This window comes from Bison bison, unplaced genomic scaffold (genome assembly GCF_000754665.1).
Source record: "Bison bison bison isolate TAMUID 2011002044 unplaced genomic scaffold, Bison_UMD1.0 scf7180017864530, whole genome shotgun sequence".
In the NCBI taxonomy this organism is placed as follows: domain Eukaryota; kingdom Metazoa; phylum Chordata; class Mammalia; order Artiodactyla; family Bovidae; genus Bison; species Bison bison.
In genome coordinates, this window is record NW_011495080.1 from 3,441,624 (window position 1) to 3,466,449 (window position 24,826).

The 24,826-nt window shown below is 38.0% G+C and overlaps 1 protein-coding gene across 1 annotated transcript in view; it reads right to left on the reverse strand.

Annotated features, from left to right (window-relative positions):
- The window catches only part of LRGUK (leucine-rich repeats and guanylate kinase domain containing), a 102,004-nt gene that overhangs the window by 63,782 nt on the left and 13,396 nt on the right, over nucleotides 1-24,826 (reverse strand). Inside the window, exons 4-10 of the mRNA XM_010831655.1 lie at nucleotides 24,397-24,497; nucleotides 22,784-22,865; nucleotides 13,199-13,323; nucleotides 8,731-8,874; nucleotides 5,826-5,906; nucleotides 3,871-3,957; nucleotides 2,434-2,540 (exon numbers count right to left, since the gene is read on the reverse strand). Of these exons, the coding sequence (XP_010829957.1) occupies nucleotides 2,434-2,540; nucleotides 3,871-3,957; nucleotides 5,826-5,906; nucleotides 8,731-8,874; nucleotides 13,199-13,323; nucleotides 22,784-22,865; nucleotides 24,397-24,497 (727 nt within the window). The remainder of the gene's footprint in view (nucleotides 1-2,433; nucleotides 2,541-3,870; nucleotides 3,958-5,825; nucleotides 5,907-8,730; nucleotides 8,875-13,198; nucleotides 13,324-22,783; nucleotides 22,866-24,396; nucleotides 24,498-24,826) is intronic.

Consider the following 24,826-nt stretch of genomic DNA (forward strand, 5'->3'; position numbering starts at 1 on the left):
CAAGAATGCACAGAAGAACTGTACAAAAAAGATCTTCATGACCCAGATAATCATGATGGTGTGATCACTCACCTGGAGCCAGACATCCTGGAATGTGAAGTCAAGTGGGCCTTAGAAAGCATCACTACGAACAAAGCTAGTGGAGGTGATGGAATTCCAGTTGAGCTATTTCAAATCCTGAAAGATGATGCTGTGAAAGTGCTGCACTCAATTTGCCAGCAAATTTGGAAAACTCAGCAGCGGCCACAGGACTGGAAAAGGTCAGTTTTCATTTCAATCCCAAAGAAAGGCGATGCCAAAGAATGCTCAAACTACCACACAATTGCACTCATCTCACACGCTAGTAAAGTAATGCTCAAAATTCTCTAAGCCAGGCTTCAGCAATACATGAACCGAGAAATTCCAGATGTTCAAGCTGGTTTTAGAAAAGGCAGAGGAACCAGAGATCAAATTGCCAACATCTGCTGGATCATCGAAAAAGCAAAAGAGTTCCAGAAAAACATCTATTTCTGCTTTATTGACCATGCCAAAGCCTTTCACTGTGTGGATCACAATAAACTGGAAAATCCTGAAAGAGATGGGAATACATTGTGATTGGGAAATACCATTTCTCACTAAAACGAACTAGCGCTTCTTGGAGAAATGGCTGATTTCAGAGTTCGGACAAGGCTTGGACAACATCAGTCTGAAGAACCTTGTCATATGAGAGAGGTAGAAAGCCATCACTGACTATGAGGCCAGAGTCAAGACAATATGAAAAATCCGTTTTCATATTCGCTTCTTACTTCAGTCTCGCCAGGAGAGAGGACAGTGATTCCCCAGTATCACAGCCTAAAAGTTCCAAGAGAAAGAGTCAGGGTTTCTTTCCTGGAGGTTGACTTCTGGGGCTGCCAGGGAGCATGTCCTGACCCAGGGTGGGAAGGACACAGCATGCCTCCTCCTGCCTCCACGAGCTTTACATCATGGACACTGCTCCATCCCAGGGCATCTACGGTGGCTTGGCCATTTGCTATTCTCTGTCTGACAGCCAGAAATGATCAAGAAATGTGCGTTTATCAGACACTGCTGTAAATTTGCTTGATACATATTTTTATATAAATGTACCCTAAAGCATGAAACAACTAGCAATCTCATAAACTAGAAAAGAAATACAATGAGGACAATAAATGCCCTTCTTTTAAATCAAATGTGCTTTTCCAGATGTATGCAAATAAATGATAAATCATTTCACCTAGAGGGCTACCATAAATATATAAAACTGTCAACGTCTACATGATTAAATTACATGTAAAAAATCACGTCCTGGATGCAAAATAAAACATTTTCTCTCTGTGGGAAACCAACCGGGTGGAGTACAGGACCAGACCACATGAAGAAGAGGAGCCATTTATAACCTAGAGATTTTACAAGTATTTTTCAAATGCCTTTGGGTACTGATAGAAATTCTGTATTATACTTATAGTGTCAATGGCCATCTGCTTCGACAGAGTGTTTAAAAAGAAATGGAGAAATTGTGGTAAATCTGTCTTCAAACTTAGAGGTGAGGGTCTCTATTCCTGCGTTCCGACAAGCTGGGTGACTCCTCCCTGTGGGGTTGATTGCAGCTCAGCGCAACCCCTGGAAAGGCTGTTTCAGTTCCCCTTCGGCGAGCAGGGACTCTACGGACTCTCTAATATAGAACCCGTGGTCACGGGTGCTCTTTGGCAGGGGTTTCTAGCATCCACTCACAGCTAAGGAAAAATTGTCAGTGGATAGAGACCATCACAGTTCTCTGTTGATGAGGCGAGGGTCTGGGGTTCTCTCCTATAGCAGGTCTGTCGGCAAATTTTTTTTCCTTTTTCATTTCACCATCCTATGTCACAGGCTTCCCTGGTAGTAGCTCAGCTGGTAAAGAATCCGCCTGCAGTGCGGGAGACCACGGTTCGATTCCTGGGTCGGGAAGCTCCCCTGGAGAAGGGATAGGCTACCCACTCCAGTATTCTTGGGCTTCCCTGATGGCTCAGCTGGTAAAGCATCCACCTGCAATGTGGGAGACCTGGGTTCGACACAGAAGGGAACAGGTACCCACTCCAGTATTCTGGCCTGGAGATTTCCATGGACTGTATAGTCCATGGGGGTCACAAAGAGTTGGACATGACTGAGCGACTTTCACTACCATGTCACAGGCTAGCCACCATTCAAGAGTCCAGATGAAAGAGAGAAGTTGAATCCACTTATTGCCACACTTGGGAAAATGCCAACAAGGGAGTCCCATGTTTGAACATCTGATGATGATATGCTATATCCGAGACAATACAACCTGTCAAATGAAGACCCGATCCCTTCCTCAGAGAGGTGAGAAAGGAATGAGTCACAAGGGAGATGGCTAGGGCAATGAGGAGGTTGTCCTGTGCTGACCACCCCGAGTTCCACCCAAGGCGTCTCTCAGAATACCTGTCAAAGATCCTCTGTGGCTGCATCACGCTGTTGACCACATGGGTCATGTGATCTTGGGCCGCGACCACTTCCGGGGGAGGGTTGTATTTATTCACGGCCGAGATCTTTTCCAGAATTAGAAATGCAAAGGGGAAAAAAAATTCATTGTACAAGAAAGACAAGACTTTCTTTACTGAAATGTTCTAGACATGCAACCAGGAATCTGTGTTCTGGGTTCATGTCTACTCTAGCTTTCCTAAAACCTAAAGAATGATAATTCTTTCAAAATATTGAACTGGAACCCCTTGGTCACCTATTTCTTTATATTTTCTGGTTTGGGAGGGAAAAAGCAAAAAAAAAAAACCCTCAAAAGTCTAAGATTACCTTTAATACAGTAAATGTTTCAACTTTTACTAAGAGAAGAATAAAATTCTTAGTTCCAGATTTCAGGTAGCTGTTATTGTAGAAGTTTTCCTCCTGCCATCATACCAAGAACTATTCCTATTATCTCAAATTCTACTAAACCTCCTCCTCTTTTAATATAACTTTCTCTTTTCCAAAGATACAGGCCTTTTCCTCATGACAGACAGTTGTCTGTTCCCCGGCTTTGCTATCACTCTAAATACAGTATACTTGTCTACCACATCTTTATCTAATGTGTGGTTTTGAATGTTATCCCCTTTGCAAAACATTAAAGGGAAAGAGAAATCTAATAAGTGCCTCTGAGTGTGAGAATAATAACAGACCAGCATCTATAACTATTTTTAACCAAGATTTCAGAAAGACATTTATGAACTGGAATATAGCTGCCTCTCTGCATATTTATACCTGCTCTTTCATGCCCATCTCAAATTTGCATCAGGTGTAAGAAATCCCTCATTAGTAGAGATCTCAGCTGACACCTGTCACGACAGCATGACAAATTGGCTACCACAGGTATGGTGTGGGGAGGCAGGTGCTAGCATTCAAGGTCTGGTTACTCTCAAGTTGCGTGTCCAGAAAAGAATCATTATCTTAAAGAGGAGAATAAAGGATTTAAAAAACCAGAGTAGTGATTTGAGTCCTTTACAGTGATGTGGTAGAATGACATTGTAATTCATTTCATTATTAAGTGAAGATTTAGAGGAACACAGAATCATACATCCCCCACATATGATAATTTTCCAAACTTATAGTCAGCCTTACAGCTGCCAGCCTAGGTACATGAAGGCTGCTTCTGTCTCCCATGGCCAGTCTCCTTACTGTACCAAAAGCAGGGCTTTCACTGCGTTTGTGTTGACACTCAGCTCTGCAGAGGGTTAAACAACTAGACTCTAGGACAAGGAAATGCTCCTTAAATAAATAATGAATGAGCATACTGTTATATGCTCATTTCTGGATTGCAATGGTCCTGCAGCAGACGGCATGAGCTTTTGAACCTATCAACTCATAAACATGTGAAATATGACTACATACCTTTTCGTCTACTTTAATCTTCTTCTGATCCAATTCTGTTAATCGGAGTAGCATAAAAATGACGAAGGACCAATAGTCAGGTTTTTCCTGTTTAAAATATCAAGAGGGTTATTTTGTTACCTTCCTCTTCCCAAATTAAAAAGCAGTAGCAGTCTGCTTTCATGAGCCAAGGCCTTTTACCCACGAATGCTGTCATTCACACACACACACACACACACACACTAGGTTTTCACATTTTCACAATTGCAGTCCCCTGATATTAACAACTCAAATGCAGACTCTGCCTTGTAACTTATAAAGCTTTTCAAATGTGTGATCTTGTTAATCTCCCTGTGAGATAGGCAGGACAAACCTGATTATCTTCATCTCTAAAGAGAAAAACACCTAAGGCTCAGGGAGGTGGAGTATTTCATCTGATGTTCCATGGCCAGTGACTGAAACCCTATCTTCTAACTTAAAGGAGTTTCATTATTATAATAGTAGCAGTCCTTATGATTAATTCCTCATTATTTCTTTGTGTTGTTTTATATTAATTTTGTATCATTAATTATGACTGTTTCACAATAATAAAATGATATTCATTTATAGGACAGTTCCCTTAATACTCTATCATCTGCTGTGTTAGGACTATCTGCTTTTTAGAAATATAATTAGTTACATTGTATCAAGAAGCTACGTCTCTTTGAAGGGAAAGATATTAAGTGGGTGATGCATTTTGTAGATGAGAATACACATGAAATGAATATACAATGGCATCTTTTGTGTACTTCAAAGTGCATATGTGGGAGGGGTTTATAAATAAATGAGGTAACGTGTGAAAGGGTTTGGGCTATTTATTTATGCAAACACCTGGATGCTCTTTATGGGTCTGGAACTGGGAGGGATGGCCACTTTAAACCCCTTCCTTTCCAGGGGACGCTTTTACAGTGTCTGCCACTATTCCCATACCAAGCATTGTTTTTACTTTCAGACTGTACTTTTCATTTTTCATTTTGATTTTTTACCTGCCTAGTTATGTTTCTCAAGTCATACACGCACAAAGAAAGGTACTCAGAGATACATACAAATTCAAGAATCTACGGCAAAGTGAGCAAAGGATATAGATTCAAAGGGGAATGAATGACATTTGCACAAAGAGGGAGGGACAGAGTTGAGCAGAAAGGATCTATCATTGATGACAAAAAAGAGAGGACCCAGAAAAAAGAAAAAGCCTGGATCTTTGATATCCAAAGGTGAAGAATCACTAGGATATAAATGATTTTTTTCCTATAATCATTTTACAATGCCAGTTTTACAGCAATCGCCAGGATAATTTCTTTAGGTGTCTAATCTTAGACTTCTCCCTGATATAAAATAGGAGCCACATTCCATCTACACCTCAGGCTGCTAAGTCGCTTCCGTCGTGTCCGACTCTGTGCGACCCCAGAGACGGCAGCCCACCAGGATCCCCTGTCCCTGGGATTCTCCAGGCTAGAACGCTGGAGTGGGTTGCCATTTCCTTCTCCAATGCATGAAAGTGAAAAGTGAAAGTGAAGTTGCTCGGTCGTGTCCGACCTTCAGCGACCCCATGGACTGTAGCCCACCAGGTCCTCCGTCCATGGTATTTTCCAGGCAAGAGTACTGGAGTGGGGTGCCATTGCCTTCTCCACACCTCAGGCATTCTTGCACTAAAAAGACATTGCTCTATAATCTCAATAGGTCCCTCTTGATAATCTTTGTTACCATGTGGATGAGTCACAAATGGTCATACAGCATAGACAACTAATATTCAATTTCAGGCTTTACCTGCACCAATGGTGGAGCACGGGTATGACTTTGCTTACCCTTCTAATAGAGAATGGTGATAAACACACTGTATTCACATTCTTCATGTTCTATCAAAAGTATTTCATAAAGAAGAATTCCAAGTATGTTCTCATCCCTAACCCCCACCCTCAAAACAAAGGACGTCTTACCCGAATTGGATTTCTCAGAAGATTGAGAACTCGAAGGAGAGGTAGGTTTTCAATGTATTCTATTTCACCCAGCTCAGCAACCTGTTTAACAGAAAAACAAACACACACACAGACACAGACAATATTATCAACAGGCTAAATGTACCAAGACAACAGAGAACATAATATAAGAGGAGCTACATTGGATCCTTTAAACTCAACTTATTTTAAAAATTGCTCTTGTGAATATCTAGCTTTTCAATGAGAATTCCATAAAGTCACACAGAACAAGGGAATAACTGCATATTCCTTCAATAAATGTAAACTCACAGCCACATTTTCTTTTCTCCCCTCTGGATAGAAAAGAGTGAGGTAGACAGATGTTCCTCATCTCATCCACATTTAAGGCAGGAATTAAATAGTATGTAGAAACAGAGAAAATGCAACAAAGGCACGCATGGGCTATGCGGCTCTCCCCATCACTCATCCTATCTAGCCTCCAGTTCCCCAGTCCCCCTCCCCACCACTGGTTCTGCAGGTTATTGTGGTTATTTGTGACTGGGGAAGCCTTCTTACTGCATGCAGCTCTATCATTTTATCAATGAGGTCACTGTTTTAAGAAAAGATAAAAATGGCAAGTTGCATGACATATTTCTTGATGTCAATGTTACATGACTTCACCTGAAAACTCTTTGCTAAACTGTACATTTATGAGTTATACATAACTCTTGAGAAGACTCTCAAGAGTCTTCTCCAACAACATGGTTCAAAAGCAACAATTCTTCGGCTGTGTAGATCACAACAACTGTGGAAAATTCTTAAAGAGATGGGAATACCAGACCACCTTACCTGCCTCCTGAGAAACCAGTATGTAGGTCAAGAAGCAACAGTTAGAACCAGACATGGAACAATGGAATGGTTCAAAATTGGGAAAGGAGTACATCAAGGCTGTATACTGTCACCCTGATTATTTAACTTATATGGAGAGTACATCATTTGAAATGCCAGGCTGGATGAAGCACAAGAGAATCAAGGCTGCCAGGAGAAATATTAATAACCTCAGATATGCAGATGACATCACCCTTATGGCAGAAAGCAAAGAGGAACTAAAGAGCCTCTAGGTGAAGATGAAAGAGAAGAGTGAAAAAGCTGGCTTAAAGCTCAACATTCAAACAGCTAGGATCATGGCATCTGGTCCCATCACTTCATGGCAAATAGATGGGGAAACAATGGAAACATTGACAGACTTTATTTTGGAGGGCTCAAAAATCCCTGAAGATGGTGACTACAGCCATGAAATTAAAAGATGCTTGCTCCTTGCAAGAAAAGCTATGACCAACCTAGACAGCATGTTAAAAAACAGAGACATTACTTTGCCAACAAAGGTCCGTCTAGTCAAAGCTATGTTTTTTCCAGTAGTCATGTATGGATGTGAGAGTTGGAGTATAAAGAAAGCTGAGGGCTAAAGAATTGATATGTTTGGATCGTAGTGTTGGAGAAGACTCTTGAGAGTCCCTTGGACTGCAAGGAGATCCAACCAGTCCATCCTAAAGGCGATCAGTCCTGAGTGTGCACTGGAAGGACTGATGCTGAAGCGGAAGCTCCAATACTTTGGCCACCTGATGCGAAGAACTGACTCATTGGAAAAGACCCTGATCCTGGGAAAGATTGAAGGCAGGAGGAGATGGGGATGACACAGGATGAGATGGTTGGGGTGCATCACTGACGCGATGGACATGAGTTTGAGCAAGCTCCAGGAGATGGGTAAGGACAGGGAAGCCTGGCGTTTTGCAGTCCATGGGGTCGCAAAGTCGGACACGACTGAGTGACTGAACAACAACAACCACAAAACCATATGAAGAGATTTGGAACCTGGTCTTAAGACTTCTTAGGTCTTATGACTTCTTAAGTCTAATGATTTCATGAAGTCTATGACTTCATAAGACATATGGGACAGTGAACAAACGCATTAACCTTAGAAGTTGACCATTTAATATGCAAGTCACATGAAAATGAGGAACAGTTTTTCCTGTTATTAAAAATCCACTCTTGCCAGACCTAAAGACTGTCCTTTTTTTGATTTTTAGAAATATAACAGCTAATGGAAGCTCACTGGAGAAAGAGTCATTAGATTCAGCTGATGAGCACCATCACGGCTGAACAGAGAAACGTCTCCTCAGAAATTCATCTTATACTCTCTATGTCTCTTTTAGGGTCAGGCAGACTTTTCATTTTCAAGAAGTAAATAATCAACTTACTTGTGAGATCTTTCCCAAAAATACAACAAAGTACTCAAGATGAATAAAATCACAAAGTAGATCTTATCGCAGAAGAAGTGAGCTACAGGTACCAACTGAATATATCATTATTAGGAGCATACATGCTTTATTAAAAATAAAATATAATTCAGAGTGAAAGCCAATTGATATAATTTGTGAAGTAATGTGTGCATTAAGGCAGAATGTAAATCTGAATAAGTCCAGTCTCCAAATGTATCCAAGTTGCAAACATAGGCTATTGTTACAAATAGGATATGAGAATTCACTTCCTGGGTCTCTTCTCATTAAATGGAGGCAACACCAGCCTGAGGCTATTCTCTTGGCTCCAGTTTCCCTGCTCTGACATGTTAGACATTCCTAATGCAATCTTTCTACCCCAAATTTCACATGAACATATCTACTTCACAAAGTCATGCGCCCTTGGTTGCAGTTTAAACCTTCAAAATTATGAAATCAGGAATGTTTAAAAGCTAAGAATCACTATTTATTAAAAAAATAAAAAAGCCCTTCACCTATTGCTCCAGGAGGTTTTCTAGAATATTTCTGAGCTGGCATTGCATGTGATAGCACTTGAGACATTAATAATGGGTCCTAATATGTTCTCTTATGTAGACACTAAAACCAAGACACTTAAAGTATGACATTACCTTATTATCCTCGAGGTTGATCACTTCCAAGAAATCATGACCCTCTAAGCCTTGGAGGCTACTGATCTGATTCTGGCTCAGATCGAGGATCTGCAGGACTCTTAGGTCATCCAAACCTGTCATCTTCTCAATCTGGTTATTGCTCTAAAATTGATAAAAATACACTTAATGTCCTAAAAAGAAAACTGCAGTGACAAGTTTTCATTCTGGGTACACTTCCTCAAACCTCTTAAAATCAGTAAGACATTCTTGTCTCCCTCTATTCCCGTCATTCACCTCCCTAAACACATATACATACATCACAGAAAGAAATCACGGTATTTCAGCTGGAAGACTCAGAACTTAATATTTTTTGCTAGAGATAAGCAGATAAATGTTCATAGGAACACTGTTCAGTAAGAAAGACAAAAGCTAGGCAGTATAAAATTTGGACATTGCTAACCTCAAGCCTAATGGCAGCATGACTCCATGCTCCTCTTCAGAAATATAAATTTAACAACAGTTCTTTCATGGCCATTTTAACAAACCACTTGAATGCTACAACTCCCACATCTACTCTGTCTTCAGAAATATTCTGAATATAATTACTTCATATCACAAGGTTTGTGGCAGTCTGATATATGCTTCTGCTTATTCATGCTCTTGGTACCTTTCTCTTCTCTTGAATCCAGGCTGTACCTATGACCTGCCTTCACCCAAAGAATATGGCACAAGTGTCCTAGTTATAAATCTAAGACATAAGAAGGCCTGGCAGTGGCTCCTTTTGTGTTTTGGAGCCCTGAGCTGCCATGTAAGAACTCTAGCTCCTCTAGAAAGAATCTGTGGAGATGTTAAACAGAGAGGAGCCCTGAGACTAGAGAGAGAGAAGAAATTCAGCTACTGTAGCATCTCCGCTGAGCCCAGCCCCCAGTCAATCTGCTAGCTGGACAAGGCAAGACCAGCAGAACCACCCATCTGAGCCCAGCTCAGATTACAGAACTGCAAAATAACAAAATGGTTCACTAATAGAATTTCTCAACACCACTACATTTTGGGGTGGCATGTTTTACAACAATACATACACAAACTAAGTTCTTAAATAATTCACACATAAACATCTTCTTAGACAACACCATGAAACAGAGAAAGATATAGGACTTAAATGTTGTTCTCTTTTCCAACCCCCATGAACCCATAACACAAATTATGGTGGAAACAACAATTTGCATTTTCTTGTACATTTCCCAACACATGCAAAATTCCTTGTGCTCATTAGTCTTTGAAGTATAAGAATATGTCCCAGTAAAGCTAAACTCTGAGTTGAGAATCACAGTAAAGAGTAATTTTGAGGTTTCAACTAATGCCATGTTATACCCATCCTTAACCTTTTAAAACTTTTACTGACCACTTTATAACTAAAAAATTTTAGTATTCTCTACCATCTATAATATTTTTCCTGGTACATGTTTCCTGATACATTTAATAGTAAGAGCTCATTTTCACCCAATTTTTCATAAGATTTCACTTTAATAATGAGCAAGATTTATATTCATTAATATAATTTTATGGTTCTTTAAAATATATTAATAAAATGTTGATAATCTATAAAGCTGGATGATAGTACATGGGATTCATTAAACTATTCCCTTTATTTTTATATATGTCTGAAAAATTCCATAATGAGAAGGAAGAATACTAATGACCCCATTTGCCTAAGTCAAATTTCCTACTGTTCAAAAAAGTTCTAGAAAGAGTAATAGAAAAAGGAAAGGAAAAAACTACACTGAACATAATGTCCATATTAATTTAACTTATTGAAATAGGACCTCAATATCCTATTTAAAATATACCCACATATCAAGTTTATACATAATACACTTCTTCCTAAAGACTTTTGATGTGCCATAGATGTGGAAGATAAACTGTAATTCTTTTTTAGTGTGTCTCTGATGGCTTTCAAAGTGGTAGATGCTCAAGAGCAGAGTAAGGCATAGAAATGTTTAATTAGATAGTCTACGGTCATAAAAGAAAGCAGAACTTGAGAAATATGTCAAATCAGAATTTGAGTTGAAAGTCATCTAGTCAAATCTTTTATCCAATGATGAAAACCCGATACGTCTCTGCTCAAAGCGCATGGCCAGTTTCTGCAAGAACAGTTCCTCTTGCATGTTTCATCATGTTGAGCAGGGAAAAGGGAGCAGTTAGAGAGAAACTGTTTTATTAAATAAATGAAATGAGAAATAGTCTCAATCTCCCAAGTTGGGAGGGAAAAAAAAAACAAATGACTTTTACTGAGACACAATGATTTTTTGAAGTTTGGAATGGATTGCCCTTACTTGCTAAAGGAGGTGGCTGGCAGAACAGACCATGAGTGAACCACATTTTCCCTTAATATTTATTGTAGAAGTTGATGGTAGGGAATTAACAATTGGTTTGTATAGTGAATGGCTCTTTTTTTTCCTCTGAATTTATCTCAATAAAGGGAATTACTTTCAGCAGTACAATTGTTTTACTGATACCACAATTTTTTAAAAAAGCATGAAAAACTATTGAAACAAATGAGCCTCATTTTATGTATATTATTAATATATGGAAAAGAAAACTTTACCATTCTCAAAAATTTTAAGGAAAATGAATGATGGAAAATTCTGTATTTTCTAGTTAATCTTGGATGACGGGAAAGGGAATGGGGAACAATCCATCTAATCTACTTGTAGGAAAAGTAAGTTTTTTAATGCTTTTTCTAAAAGCTGCTTGAGATGAAACTGTCAATACAGTTTACTTATTCAGTTACTGAAACAAAGTCTTACGATAAAAGTGCTATGTGTTGTTATTCTTAATAATGAGCTGAATTCTCATTCCCTTATGCACAGCTGTGTACCTCTTTCTGCATATCATGCTCTACTTAAAGTGAACAGGAATGCAATGTAAAAAGATACATAAAGAAAAGGATAAAGTTGTAACAAGCTGCAAATTGAATAGAACATACTGCCAAGAATCCTTCAAATTATCGTAATTTTTAAATGTGACTTTCTTTTATAATTTTTAAGTTTGCAATTTGACTTGCCGAAGTCATTTTCATTTACAGCTTTGCCACTGTGCCTTGGTGGACAGAAAACATGAAACTTCCGGGGAATAATTAAACTTTACCACGTCTCTACTGGCAATCAGTAGTGTGCCCTCATCTAATTCACCGTAAGGAGTGAAGAGTCCTGAAAAAGCACTTCAGGCTTCAAGCTCGGGGAAAGAAAAATTAACACATAGCCAACCATCAGCTGTCTGTAGTTAAACAAGACAGAAATAATGCATCATATTTGTAAAAAATCTGCAGATAACAGAATTTAAACAACAGTTCGACAATCTTCTGTGGGATATTAACTTAAGAAATTAATAAATTACTAGTCTCATGGCTTAAAATCCCTGCCTATCCTGTGACAGATAAAATGAAGAATAGAAAAGCCATCCAAGGGTAAGAAAGAAGAAGAAAGACTCCTACATCATCCACAAACTACTTTATCAGCCCCCAAACTAGTGAGCTAGACTATTACTTCAAAAATACTGTATTTTTGGTTGGAACTAATATGATCCTGCTGATTTTTAAGTAAGTTGTCTGTGTTTTCATTCAGTCATAGTCACAGAACATGTCATATAGCTTAAGGATAGTGCTCTTCATGGGGAAAAAATTTAAAATATTAACTTTCTGAAGGAAATTGTTCATTTATTCCCAGCCAGAGAGAATAAATGAACTTTATTTATTCATTCATAATAAATTATGAATAAATTTATTCATAATTCTGGTTTTCTAGAATGGGAGACTAGCATATAGTGATATAAAAGGATTGCCAAAATTCAGTGCCCAGTGGTTCATTTGAAAGTAATGAAGGTTTTTTTTTTTTTGCAATGATGCTTTAACTGCAATAAATATTACACTTCTTCATGTTGTTTAGTCACTAAATCATTTCCAACTCTGCAACCCCATGGACAGTAGCCTGCCAAGTTCCTCTGTTCATGGCATTTCCCAGGCAAGAATACTGGAGTGAGTGCCATTTCCTTCTCCAGGGGATCTTTCCGACCTAGGGATCAAAGCTGTGTCTCTTGCATTGGCAGGTGGATTCTTTACCGCTGAGCCACCAAGGAAGTCCAAATATTATGCTTAAATATGTTTAAATATTATTGCATTAATAAGACATTATAATTATATTCTTAACAGGTGCTAAAAGTATGCCTTTCTTTCTTAGTGGTAAAGTCAGTCTTTTAAAAAATGGAATTTGTATTCCAAGTTAGAAAATCATTTTACTTTAAGCATGAAATATTCATCAAACACACATAAACAAACCAGATATGAAAAGGAGCAAACAAAACGGAAGATCACGACATTACATAAAGAAACTAGCTCTTTATAAAACTGAAAAATCCTAGCTATCATTCATATATTTACTAAGACATTAATTGGTACTTCTATAAAGAATAATACTTTTGGTAGACTCACCAGACAAAGTATTTTGATTGGTAACATGCCTAAGCCATTAATGGTTGTGATCTTGTTGTTGGCCAAACTAAGGTAGGTAAGGCTGCTGCACAGCTCTAGTCCACTGATTTCAGTTATCTCATTGCCTGTACACCACGACTATGTTTAAGGAAAATGTTACTGGAAACATTTTGAAGAAACAATGAATCAGTGTCAAATCATTAGAAAAATGACAACCGCATAAATAAAAAGTACTACATGCCCAATACAAAGCATGCCACATCTTAAAATATTTTTTATATGTAAGCTAATACTTACATGGGGAAAACATGTGAAAAAGAATGGATGTATATATGTGCGTGTGTGTGTATGTATACATATACTTCATATATATCAACTTAGCAACATACCTGATTCACTTTGCTGTACACCTGAAACACATTGTAAATCAAATCTACTCCAATAAAAACTTTAAAAAAAAAAAAAGAAAAAGAAAAGAAAGAAGTTAGTCCTAGCAGTACTTATTTATTTTTTTTTAAAGGAACAGCTTTTGAGTGCACTCAGTTGCATTTGTGTTCATATGTGACTCATTTAATTGGTGAGGAAAAAGCAATCGCCAGAAGTGAAACCACCAGGGTGGTTCAAAGCTGCCTCTTTGGCAGCATTTTTCCTTTGCTCCCTTAATGGTCTTCATGGGAAACTCTTGTACTTTCCTACAGGCAGAACTTCTGAATCCAGGGTTGTCCTGGGGAAGTACACGTGCTTTATCATCCCCATAACTGGGAAAATAGCCCGGGAGATGTCATCTGCAGAAAATGGGTCATGTGAGAAAATTTGGAGAGGAACAGCTTTTTGGCAAATTTCCAGGATTTAATGTCATTCTCCACCAAAGCTCAGTTTTCCTTCCCAAGTTGCCTAAGACATCACCATTTTCTCAGCCAACTGTCATCTTCAGGGCGTCCAGTCATCACCAAGACCTGGCATTTTTTGCTTTAAAACATCTCTTCAAACATGCCATTGTTTTTCATCTCCAGCTTAATTCAGCTTTGATACAAGTGCGTACCTCTAACCTACATTTCTTCTTGTCTTCAAGTCATCTTACACCCTATAGTCAGGTTAAATTTTTTTCAAAATATTGACTGGTTATCATGCTTAATTAACAATTCTTACAGGACAAATTCCAAAATCTTCACTCTGGCATTTAAGACCCTTTACTTTAAGCAAAAGCTATTTATTTGAATTTCATCCCCATTATAATCCAGTGAGAATTTTCCAGTTCTGCCAGGTCCATCTTCTTAATAGTTCAGGAATTTACATTTGACTTTCTTTTTTTTTATATACTGCTTTCCTAATTATTTCTAAAATCTGCTCATTCTTCAGGATTTAATTTAAAATTCCACTTTTAAAATTTTCTCTTTTTTTTAACATTTGCTTTAGACTGGCATATTAAGCATTGCTTTTTGATGAATAGCCTCATTTCTCTACTTCTATTACTTTTTAATTACATAAATAAGTACGAGTGACAGGCTTGGAGAACGTATATTCACAACATACAGAGTAGACAAAGAATTAAGTATCTAGAAAATATAAAGATCACAATAGCCCAACAGAAAATGGGGAAAGAATATAATCAAGAAATTCTCAGAAGAGAAAATCCAAGTGGCTAACATAACATAACAGGGAAAAGGAAATGGTAAGCCACTCCAGTATTTTTGCCTGGGAAGTCCTATGGATAGAGGGCTACAGTCCATGTGGTCACAAGAGTCAGACACAACTTAGCAACAACACCACCACCGCCAACATAAAAAACATATGAAAAGACACTCTGCTTCACCTGTAGTCAGGAGAAAGTAAATCAAGATGTTATTCTTTGCCTATCGGTTTGGCAAACATTTTAAAAGTTTTGAAGAATAGATTCTTTCATACCACTGAGTGAGAGGGTTCATTACGGTGCAGCCTCTCTGGAGGCAATCTGGCAGTGTTTATTATAACTGTAAATATCGGGGCAATTCCAATTCTTGGTATTCACTCTAGACAAACTGTTTCTTCCCCACAGCCTTTTCTGGTCAACTTTGAACACCCCACCTATGGAGATCAATCTCAGAACCAACAAATGCTTTGAAGAGAAAGGAACAGACCGTAAGTATCACAAAAACATACATTTTGCTTCATAATTATCTGTAGTTATCCTAACTCTATTACTTACTAGTTATGTGACATAATTTCTCTCTGCTCAGATTTTTCATCTGTACAATGAAGACAACATCAGGTTGCCATGAAGCCCAAAAGTTAGATCATGAGGAAAAAAATTTAGAAAATAGGTGTGAATGAGTTGTACAAACTATCAAGTACCTCACACTTACAAGATGTTATTGTTACTAAATTACAAGCACATGAGGCTAAGGAATCATATCCTCTGCCTCCTGGCCAATAGCACACAAATAAGGATTCAGGCCAGGATGGATTCTGAAAGAACAAGGCCAGAGACAGCTGTTAATTAAGAAACTAAGAGCAATGATGAGAAAATACTGCCAAATGAACTGGAAATTCCTCGATTTTCCTCACAGGGTCCAGATTCAATCATTAGGTGGAAGCATAATTCTGCTTATTGTCAGCACACATTTCAAAACCACTTTCACAAAGCTTCCCGCCAGACTAGCCCTACAGACATTTATGCTCATAAACACGATCCTTCTTTCTGCTTCCATTTTCTTTGAGCTGTTTAAATAATCACTCCATAGATGAATTAAAATATCCTCAGAGTAGCAGTCTTTGGTAAGAAAAATTAAGCATGGAAAACTTCAAATGGACAACGGTTTCACTCTAGCCCAGGAAGCAATAGTCTCTTACGTCCTATTTCAGGAGCCCTAGGGTCTTGGTAGCTCAGCCTCAGCAGAAATGAAGATACTCAGTTATGATGGAGAGTAAAACAAATGGTTGTCAGTGGCTGAGTCAGGAAGGACTCCCATGGGAAGCAGGCAGGAGAAACCATCAAGAGATAATGGGAATTGAAAAGGAAAGCTTGTTGACTGTGTGTATAATGATTTTCCAAGACATGAGAGACTACGTTCAGTTTACTCTCTAGCTTTGAATAGGAGAGAAAGTCATGTATTATGAAGTTAGTGCCGCAAGGGCCAAAAGAAGGAGCAATTCAGATGCCCCCTGCAGTCATGGCCAGGGCTTCTATACTGGGGCAAAGGATGAGGAATTGACTGAACATCTCTGTTGATAAATACTTCCATTTCACCAAAACCATCTGTTTCCCAACTCTTCACTCCTCTTTAAATTTCAAGGAATTTCAAGCATTATAAATTACAGCTGACCTTTGAAACACAGGTTTGAAATTTATGGGACCACTTATCCTTGAGTTGTTTTTTCTTTTTCACTAAATGCATACTACAGTGATACACCGTCTATTGAGCTTGGTTGACTCCACTGATGCAGAACTGTGGCTAACAAAGAACTTACTATAAAGTTCTGTGAGGATATTCGATTGCTCTGGGTTGGTCCCTAACTCTTATCATTATTCAAGGATCAACTGCAATCATGTTCTTAAGAATACTTTTAACTGTGGTATAAGAGCTTTCTTCACTAATTACTTCCACAGTTACATCATATGTGTCTATCAGCAATGACAATAGTCAATATGCAGGACTGGTCCATCCAACGCTCTGAGTTCAGGAATAACTTTATCTCTCCCATCTCATTTTCTTGAGAACCTTCATGAAATGTTACTTGCCCTTCCTCCTAACATTATTCTTTCACATTCTTTAATAGGTCTTGGGACTACCCAGTAAGAAGAAATGTAATCAGTTAAGTCATTAAAATGTTACAATGAATTAGTTTACTAGTTTAATTCTCTTAGGTATATTTCAATTTTAAAAGGCCACTATTAGGAGAAAGAGACTCAAAGAACTAAGAATCAACATACTGCATTCTAACTCTAAAGTTTTATGACCCTATGAATAAATCTTTTACTATGGAATGTTAGATCCTCATGGAGACTGAGTGAAGGAACCCAAAGGCACATAAGCATAACTTTCCAGCTAGGGAAAAGCCCAACAATATATTTTTACATTTTGGTGATGCTGTCAGCAGTTCGCAGTGCTTGACATGAATTATTCGCTGCTCTGGTATTTGCTCTTATTCATTTGTCTACAATCATAAAATATGGGCCTGGTGTATAGAAAACAGTTACTAAGAAATAAGTAGGAAATCCATCACAATTCTCTTAGTGGCAAGAACCACAGTGATGGCTTTAATCAAAATCAATCCTGAAGGATGTATATCACCTTACCAGTGAAAAATGTTCTTCACTCTGAGAGTGAATCTCTTTAAGAAATGAAACACGCATACACTTTAAATGGCTATGTGATCAAAGTAGTAATTATTCAATGAATTGCAACATAGGAAGAACAACGGAATTCAGAAGACTAGTCTTGGTTCAACCATTTACCAAATAATCTTGGACATGTCCTTGGGTCTTGGGCTTCTCTCTCATAAAATAATAGCACTAAAGACAAAAAAGAAAAAAGAAAAGAAAAAAAAAATAAACTAACAGCACTAGATGATCCCTAGAGTCCTGTCTAGATTTAAAAATTCTATGAATCAATTTTTCAAAATTTCATGATTCTATAATCATAGAATAAATTCCAGTGAACAATCAATTAGTATATAGGTAAAGAATAAGCTGCATCCTTTCTTAAACCTAAACAAATGTACTTATCCTTGGTAAAGTTTATCTTCTTTCATTTTGGGGTGCTTATCAATTAATCATCAGTTGCCCACCTACAAAGGACAAAATAGTATAATAAACTAAAAAGTTAGTATCGTATAACTGACATTGAGTTATTAACATAATCTACTACAATCACATTGTCAGCACGACTAGTTTGATTAGCTGATTTGTTTTTATTTTAAATAACTGCTTCTAATATTGATAATTATACTTCTAATTTTATTTTAAACAAAGGTGCATTTCTTTCCCCTCAAATAGAAGATAGCTTGAACAAATTTAAACAGTTTAAAATAGGTAACAGCTAAATTTCTAAAGCATTTAAAAAAGGACAAGTAGAATGGTATCAGATTAAAAAAACATGATATTCAAAATATAATAGAGACGGACTGATTAGGTTAGAGCTGTGGATCTCAGAAGTGTGGTTCTCAGACCAGCAATATCAGCATCACCTAGAAATTGGCAGAGGATGAGAAGGTCAGATAGCATGACTGACTCAACAGCCATGAATTTGAGCAAACTCTGGGAGCTAGCGAAGGACAGGAGTGTGGCGGGCTGCCGTCCACGGGGTCACTAAGAGTTGGACACAACTTAGCAACTGAACAACAGGAACTTGTTAGTGATGCAAATTCGCAGGTACCACTCCAGACTTACTTAAGCAAAAGCTCTGGAGGATGGGGACCAGCAATAGGTGTTTTAACAAGCTCTCCAGGGAATTCTGATAGAGCTAAAGTTTGAAGTTTGGTAAATAATAATTTTCAAGGAAATTAATTTCTAATTTTCAAATTAAAAAATTTTTTAATGGAAAATGGGTACATTGTTGGTCATACTCGGCCTGCTTCTATTTACTTTTAAAACTTTGATGAATATTCCTAGAAACACAGGTCAGTGGTAGTCTGATACATGCCTCTGCTTATTCATGCTCTTGTACAGGTGTCTCCTCTTGAATCCAGGCTGCACCCATGACCTGCCTTAACCCAAAGGATATGGCAGAAAAGTCCTGGTTCCAAATCTAAGACTTAAGAAGGCTTGGTAGTGGCCTATTTTGTGTCTTAGAGTCCTGAGCTGCCATGTCTCCTGTAACATCCTGATGTCCCTCTCTCAGAGATAACCCCTAGGCTGAATTGCCTATTCTTTTCTTTCCCCTTTGATTTTAAACCTCAACTATATTTGGTTTTATTAACTGCCAACTGAACTGGCACATGGAGATAGAGTTCATTCATTTCCACTACTGTATGATAATGCTGTTGTATCAGTATACCATAATTTATTTATGCTCTCTCTTATCAAGGAGCATTTGGGCTATTTCAATTTTTGCTGTTATAAGCAATGTTGCTACGAGCATTCTTACACACGCCTCCAGGTACACGTATGCTAAACTTCCTAGACATAAGAATGAAAGGGTTAGGTCACAAAACGTGGGTGTTCAACCTCACAAGACTGCACAAAATTGCTTTCCAAAGTGGCTGAACTAATTTCACAGCTGTAGGAAGAAAAATAGAGATCCTCTTGACCTAGGTGTTCTCCAACGTGGGGTATTTTTAGATTTCTTACATTCTGCCAATTGAATGGCTGTGACACAGTATCTCGTGGTCTTGAATTGCATTTCCCTGAGTACAAGTGAGGGTGACATGTCTTCATATGTTTATTAGTCTTTCTGATTCATTTTCTATAAAATTATTTTTACATACCTTCTCCCATCTTCATATCCAGGAGCATAATATATTTCCCTTCAGCTATGTCTTTAATACTTATCAATAAAGTTTTACTATGTTCCCTCTACAGGTCTTATTCATTTTTAATAAGAAATATATTCTTATAAATAGTGTTTCTTTTAAAGGTTGTGTTTTCTATGTTGCTTGTTTGTGGTGTAGAGTAACGCAGCTGATTTCTGTTTATTGAAATCATATCCAACTATCTTGTTGAACTCTCAACACTCTATTATTTCTAGTAATTTATTGCAAGTTCTTTTACCTATTCTCTGTAGACAATCACATCATCTATAAAAAATGACTTTTTCTCTGTATCAATCTTTATATTTTCCTTTAATTTCTTTCTCTTACCTTTTGGTACTGAGCAACACCTCTAAAACAATGATGGTTAGAAGTGGCAAAGGTAGTTATCTTGCCTTGTATCCTTGAGTTTAAAGAACGCTTTTAACATGCCCCCAGTTGAGATAAAGTTTGTTTCAAATATTTTTGTTGACATTCTTACCAAGTTGAGGAAATTTCCTATTACTAGTTTCCTAAGTTTTTATTGGGAAGGAAAAACGTATTCTATTAAATTTTCTGTATCTATTGCTCACATGATTTATTTCCCTTAATCTGTTCAAGTTATTAATGACATTTTAAAATCTGCTACTGTTAAACTAGCCTTACATTCATGAGATAAACCTAACTTGGTCATGATACATTGTCTTTTTCATATATTGTCAGATGCAGTGTGCTCATATTTTGTTTAGGATTTCTATGTCTATATCACGAGTGAAATAAGCCTGCCATTTTCCTTTCTCTTATCTTTCCTTGTCTGGTTTGGGTATCAAAGTAATCTTATTAGAATGAACTGTGCATATGCCTTCTGTTTTAAATCTTTGAAAGAATGTGTTCATTTTTGAAGTCTTTTCTTCAAAGTTTGGGTCTGGTGGGGTTTTTGTATGAAGATATTTAATTCATTTTAATTTGTAATGAGTTACTTTAATAGTTATAGGACTACTCAGTGTTTCTATCTCCAAGTCAGTGCTTTGGTACATAACATGTTTCTAGGGATTTATTCACTTCATCTAAGTTTTCAAATGTCCTGGCATTAAAAAGTTGTCTAGAAATTCTTTATCTTAAAGCTTTTTAGTCTTTTCAAAACTCTAATTACATAATTACACACAGCATGATATGCCTGAACAGAACAAAAGGAAGAGGCATAGTTAGTACTGTTTAAAAACTAGCCTACCCTCTTTCAAAGCTGTAAGCTATCTAAGAAGTTGTTTATGAAGGGAAGCTTGTTCTGGGTACTTGTCTTTGCATTTTTAAAAACCCAGGTGAGGAACAGTGCTATGGTACATTCTAATTTTGTGTCCATGTTCTGAATTTCAATCCGTTCTGATATAGTAATTAAAGCTTTTTATACTTTGGAGAGAAGACTCCATTTTTACATCTAAAGTTAAGTTTTAAAAAAACCCTGATTTCTTCCTCCACTGACATTTACAAAGTCATAATAGTTTAGCTTTTTACATGGAAAGATAAATTTAGTAGAAATTGAGACTTTCATGATAGATATGTTTTAAAGAGCATCTTCAGTCCAAAATACCACTGAATTGTTTTCTCTGACAATTCCATGCTGCATATGGGAGACTATTTTTCTGGGAGACAAAATTCCAGACTGCTGTGTCACAGTGTCACTCAGGGTACCCTGGGGGACACAAGTGGCTCTGGACACTCAATTTCTTCTGGCTGGCTGGGGCTTAGGGGGCAGCTGACTTCTAGACTAGTGCTTTTCAAGCTTTAATATCAACTCACATCACCTGGAGGTTTTGTTAAAAATGCAGATTCTGATTTCAGAGGTCTGGGGGAGCCTCCAAGAGCCTGCATTTCTAAGAAGTTCCAGGCAATGCTGCTGCTGCTGCTACTCCTTGAGGAGCATTCTTCTAGATGGCCCGAGATGACGAGATCTCCAAGCCAGACTGCTTCAGGGCTGTCAGACTGTATCTCTTTGCAAATGAAATACACGTACAACAGTCAAGCATAAAGTGAAGGTTCTGTGAACGGGTGCTGCTAACGTGTACTCCTTTTAGCTTGTCATCAAAACAAACCCTTCCTTCATTTTGTTTCATTTTGATCATTTTCTTATTAGGCAACGTTCAGGAACACTTGCTCGTTTCAAGAGCACCATCTAAATTTCCACTAATTGCTCATTTTCACATATAAGTTCTAAAGAGAGTGATGCTATGTTTTAAGCTTTCCATCATATACAAATAAAGGGTTTTTCCTACAAAATATGCCTTCAAGAAAATGTATCTTCTCTTCTCCCCACATCCCAGCATCATTACAAGTATAGTGTGTATTAGCTGCTGCCACATCCCTGGAATGAGGCACCCAAGGGCAATCAATTCATTCTCCACTCTGCCCCGAAAAATCCTCAAGTGGGTAGAAAGATACTGAGAAAGAGAAGGCACTGCTCCCTTATCACCCAGAGAACATCAGTCTCTGGTGTAAAGAAGTTCAAGCTCATTAAACTCACAGATCCCCTGTCAACCCCTCAGGGTCCAGAAGCTGGAGTGTGTCTACTTGAAAGTAGGTGCTGTGTCTGCACGGGAGCCTGGCTCATGAAACAGGTATGTTGCTAAAGTTGGCTACGAATCAAAAGTTGTTGGTTTAATAACTGTTAAAACGTTTTTTTATGGAAGCATCATTTGAAATACACTGGAGAAGACTGCTAGTTAAAGGGAGCTTTGTATGAATTTTTCTGTAAAATAAATACTCACTAATTTTGGTTGTATCTGGATTTTCAGATACTGGACTTACATAAAGTAGGGCACCAGTTTAAGCAAATTTGAAGAAGGGAGTTGGGTAAACAGAGCTTATCTGGTTCTAGAATTAAAAGTAAGACTATGTTTATCAGAAGAATGACTGACTTCTTAGCTTTTCAGGTGTAAGAAGTTCTTGGCAAGCTTTGCTTACAATCGTACTCCATGGTCAGTAAGACACCTTCCTTCATTTTGTGAGTATCAATGCTGAGCCATTTCAGTGAGTCACACATCTCTAGTAAATCTGCCTATCCGGCCCTACTTCATATCATCCAGTACATACACATTAATTACACATGTATTAACTACATGGGCCTATTAACCAAACTTTCCCCGTTACTCATTCAAAGGATACTGTCCAAAATTAGTTTTGTGAGAGACTCATATGCCGATAAACTGCACATTTCTGAAATTTGGTTGTAGGAAAAATCCACCTTCTGATGAGAGAAAGAGAGCAAGATGTTATTCATCTTAACCACACAATTACTGGGCACAAGAAGAATGTCTTTTCTGATGAAGAGTTACCAGTTCAGAATATACTCAGGCTGACTTACCTGCCCTGTGTTTAATCACTTCCTAGCTGGGACTCTCTTCTGTCCACTTTGGGGGGAAGTAAGGGGAGACCCTTCCCTGTGGCCAGTGCACACACCCCTCACAACAGAAACGTTGTCCGTTTCTGCAGTCACTCTCCCCATTTTCAGCATTCATTTTATTTTTTGTGTGGATAAAATTTTTATTATTATTATTTTTTTTTATTACTTTACAATATTGTATTGGTTTTGCCATACATCGACATGCATCTGCCACGGGTGTACACGTGTTCTCCATCCTGAACCCCCTTCCCACCTCCCTCCCCATACCATCCCTTCGGGTCATCCTAGCGCATCAGCCCCAAGCTTCCTGTATCCTGCATCGAACCTGGACCGGCGATTCGTTTCTTATATGATATTATACATGTTTTAATGCCATTCTCCCAAATCATCACCCCCTCCCTCTGCCACAGAGTCCAAAAGACTGTTCTATACATCTGTGTCTCTTTTGTTCAGCGTTCATTTTAAACTTTCTTGATCTTCCTTCAGAACTTAACCTCAGCCTCACCCTTCCTAACCAGCATATCTCCATCTTCTCTAACTCCCAGGAGCCTGTGTGCACCTAGTTTATATGTATATCCTGTTTCCAGTTTCTTCACTTTCTCTGTTTCGATCTCAATTTACTCTCCCACTTGAATCAGAATCTCTGGGAGTGGGGTCCAGGCATCAGCAGTTTTTAAAACTTCCCAGGTGATTCCAATGTGCAGAAAACTGGGGTACCATCAGTCTGTGATCTCTCTGCTTAATTAAGTATGCTCCATGGACCAGCAGCAATGGCTTGCCAGGAATGTTGTTAGAAAGGAGAGTCTCAGGCCCACCCAGACCTACTAGGTTAGAATCTCATTTTCACAAGAATGCCACATGAGCTATATTCACATTAAAGCATGAGACACTGGGTTCCATAGCAGAGTAAGCTGCTCCGTCAATCAACATTCCTCGGGCTTCATTCTGCCTCAGAAATGCAGAAGCATGTGCAGAGAAGCAAGAATGAAGATCTGAAATCACTGCTTTCTAAACAGAAGCTAAGGCTGGATCAATAAGAAGGCAAAACGTAAGCCCCCAGGAAATTTTTACAGATTTTTCAGGTACAAAATTGTTCCGCTATAACAAAAATAAACAAACAATAACTAGTATTTAAATGAACCATAGAAAAAGGAAGGAAGTTAATTCTTTGGTTTGAAGACTAGGTTTCAGCAAAGCTTCTGAAAAACATCTGACTCTTTTTTTTTCTAAAATAACTGATACACAAGTCCTTCTCCTTTTTTAAAACTCATTTTTCCTGTACCTCATTCTCTCTGAATTCTCTTTGGATGCTGTTTGGCTTGTTAATGTATTTCACTCAGTTAACACATGTAATTAGTGTATTAATAAAACCTACCTTGAGCTTTTTGGGTGGCTTGAAATTGAAGAATGTTTTCAGGTGATTCTGAGAAGCATTAAGTTCTAGAAGATAAGGCATACAGCTCACACAAGACAAATCTGGGAGGAGGGACAGTGGAAATGAATACAGAATAAGGTAAGCCAATAAAGTAAAAAATTAGACAAAGTCATTAAAAACAGCAAACATTATGTCAGGACATTTTAAAATTATGCTAGTTGCAAGCACATCTTAATTATTCCAGATGAATTAAATGAACAAAAATAGGAATATGCAAAACAACACACACACAGACACACAGACACACAGACACACACACACACACACACACAGCATAGAACTCACATCATGAGCCTACAATGTAACCTTCTTCTCCAGGGCCCCCACCCCCCACAATGTAACCTTCTTCTCCAGGGCCCCCACCCCCCAC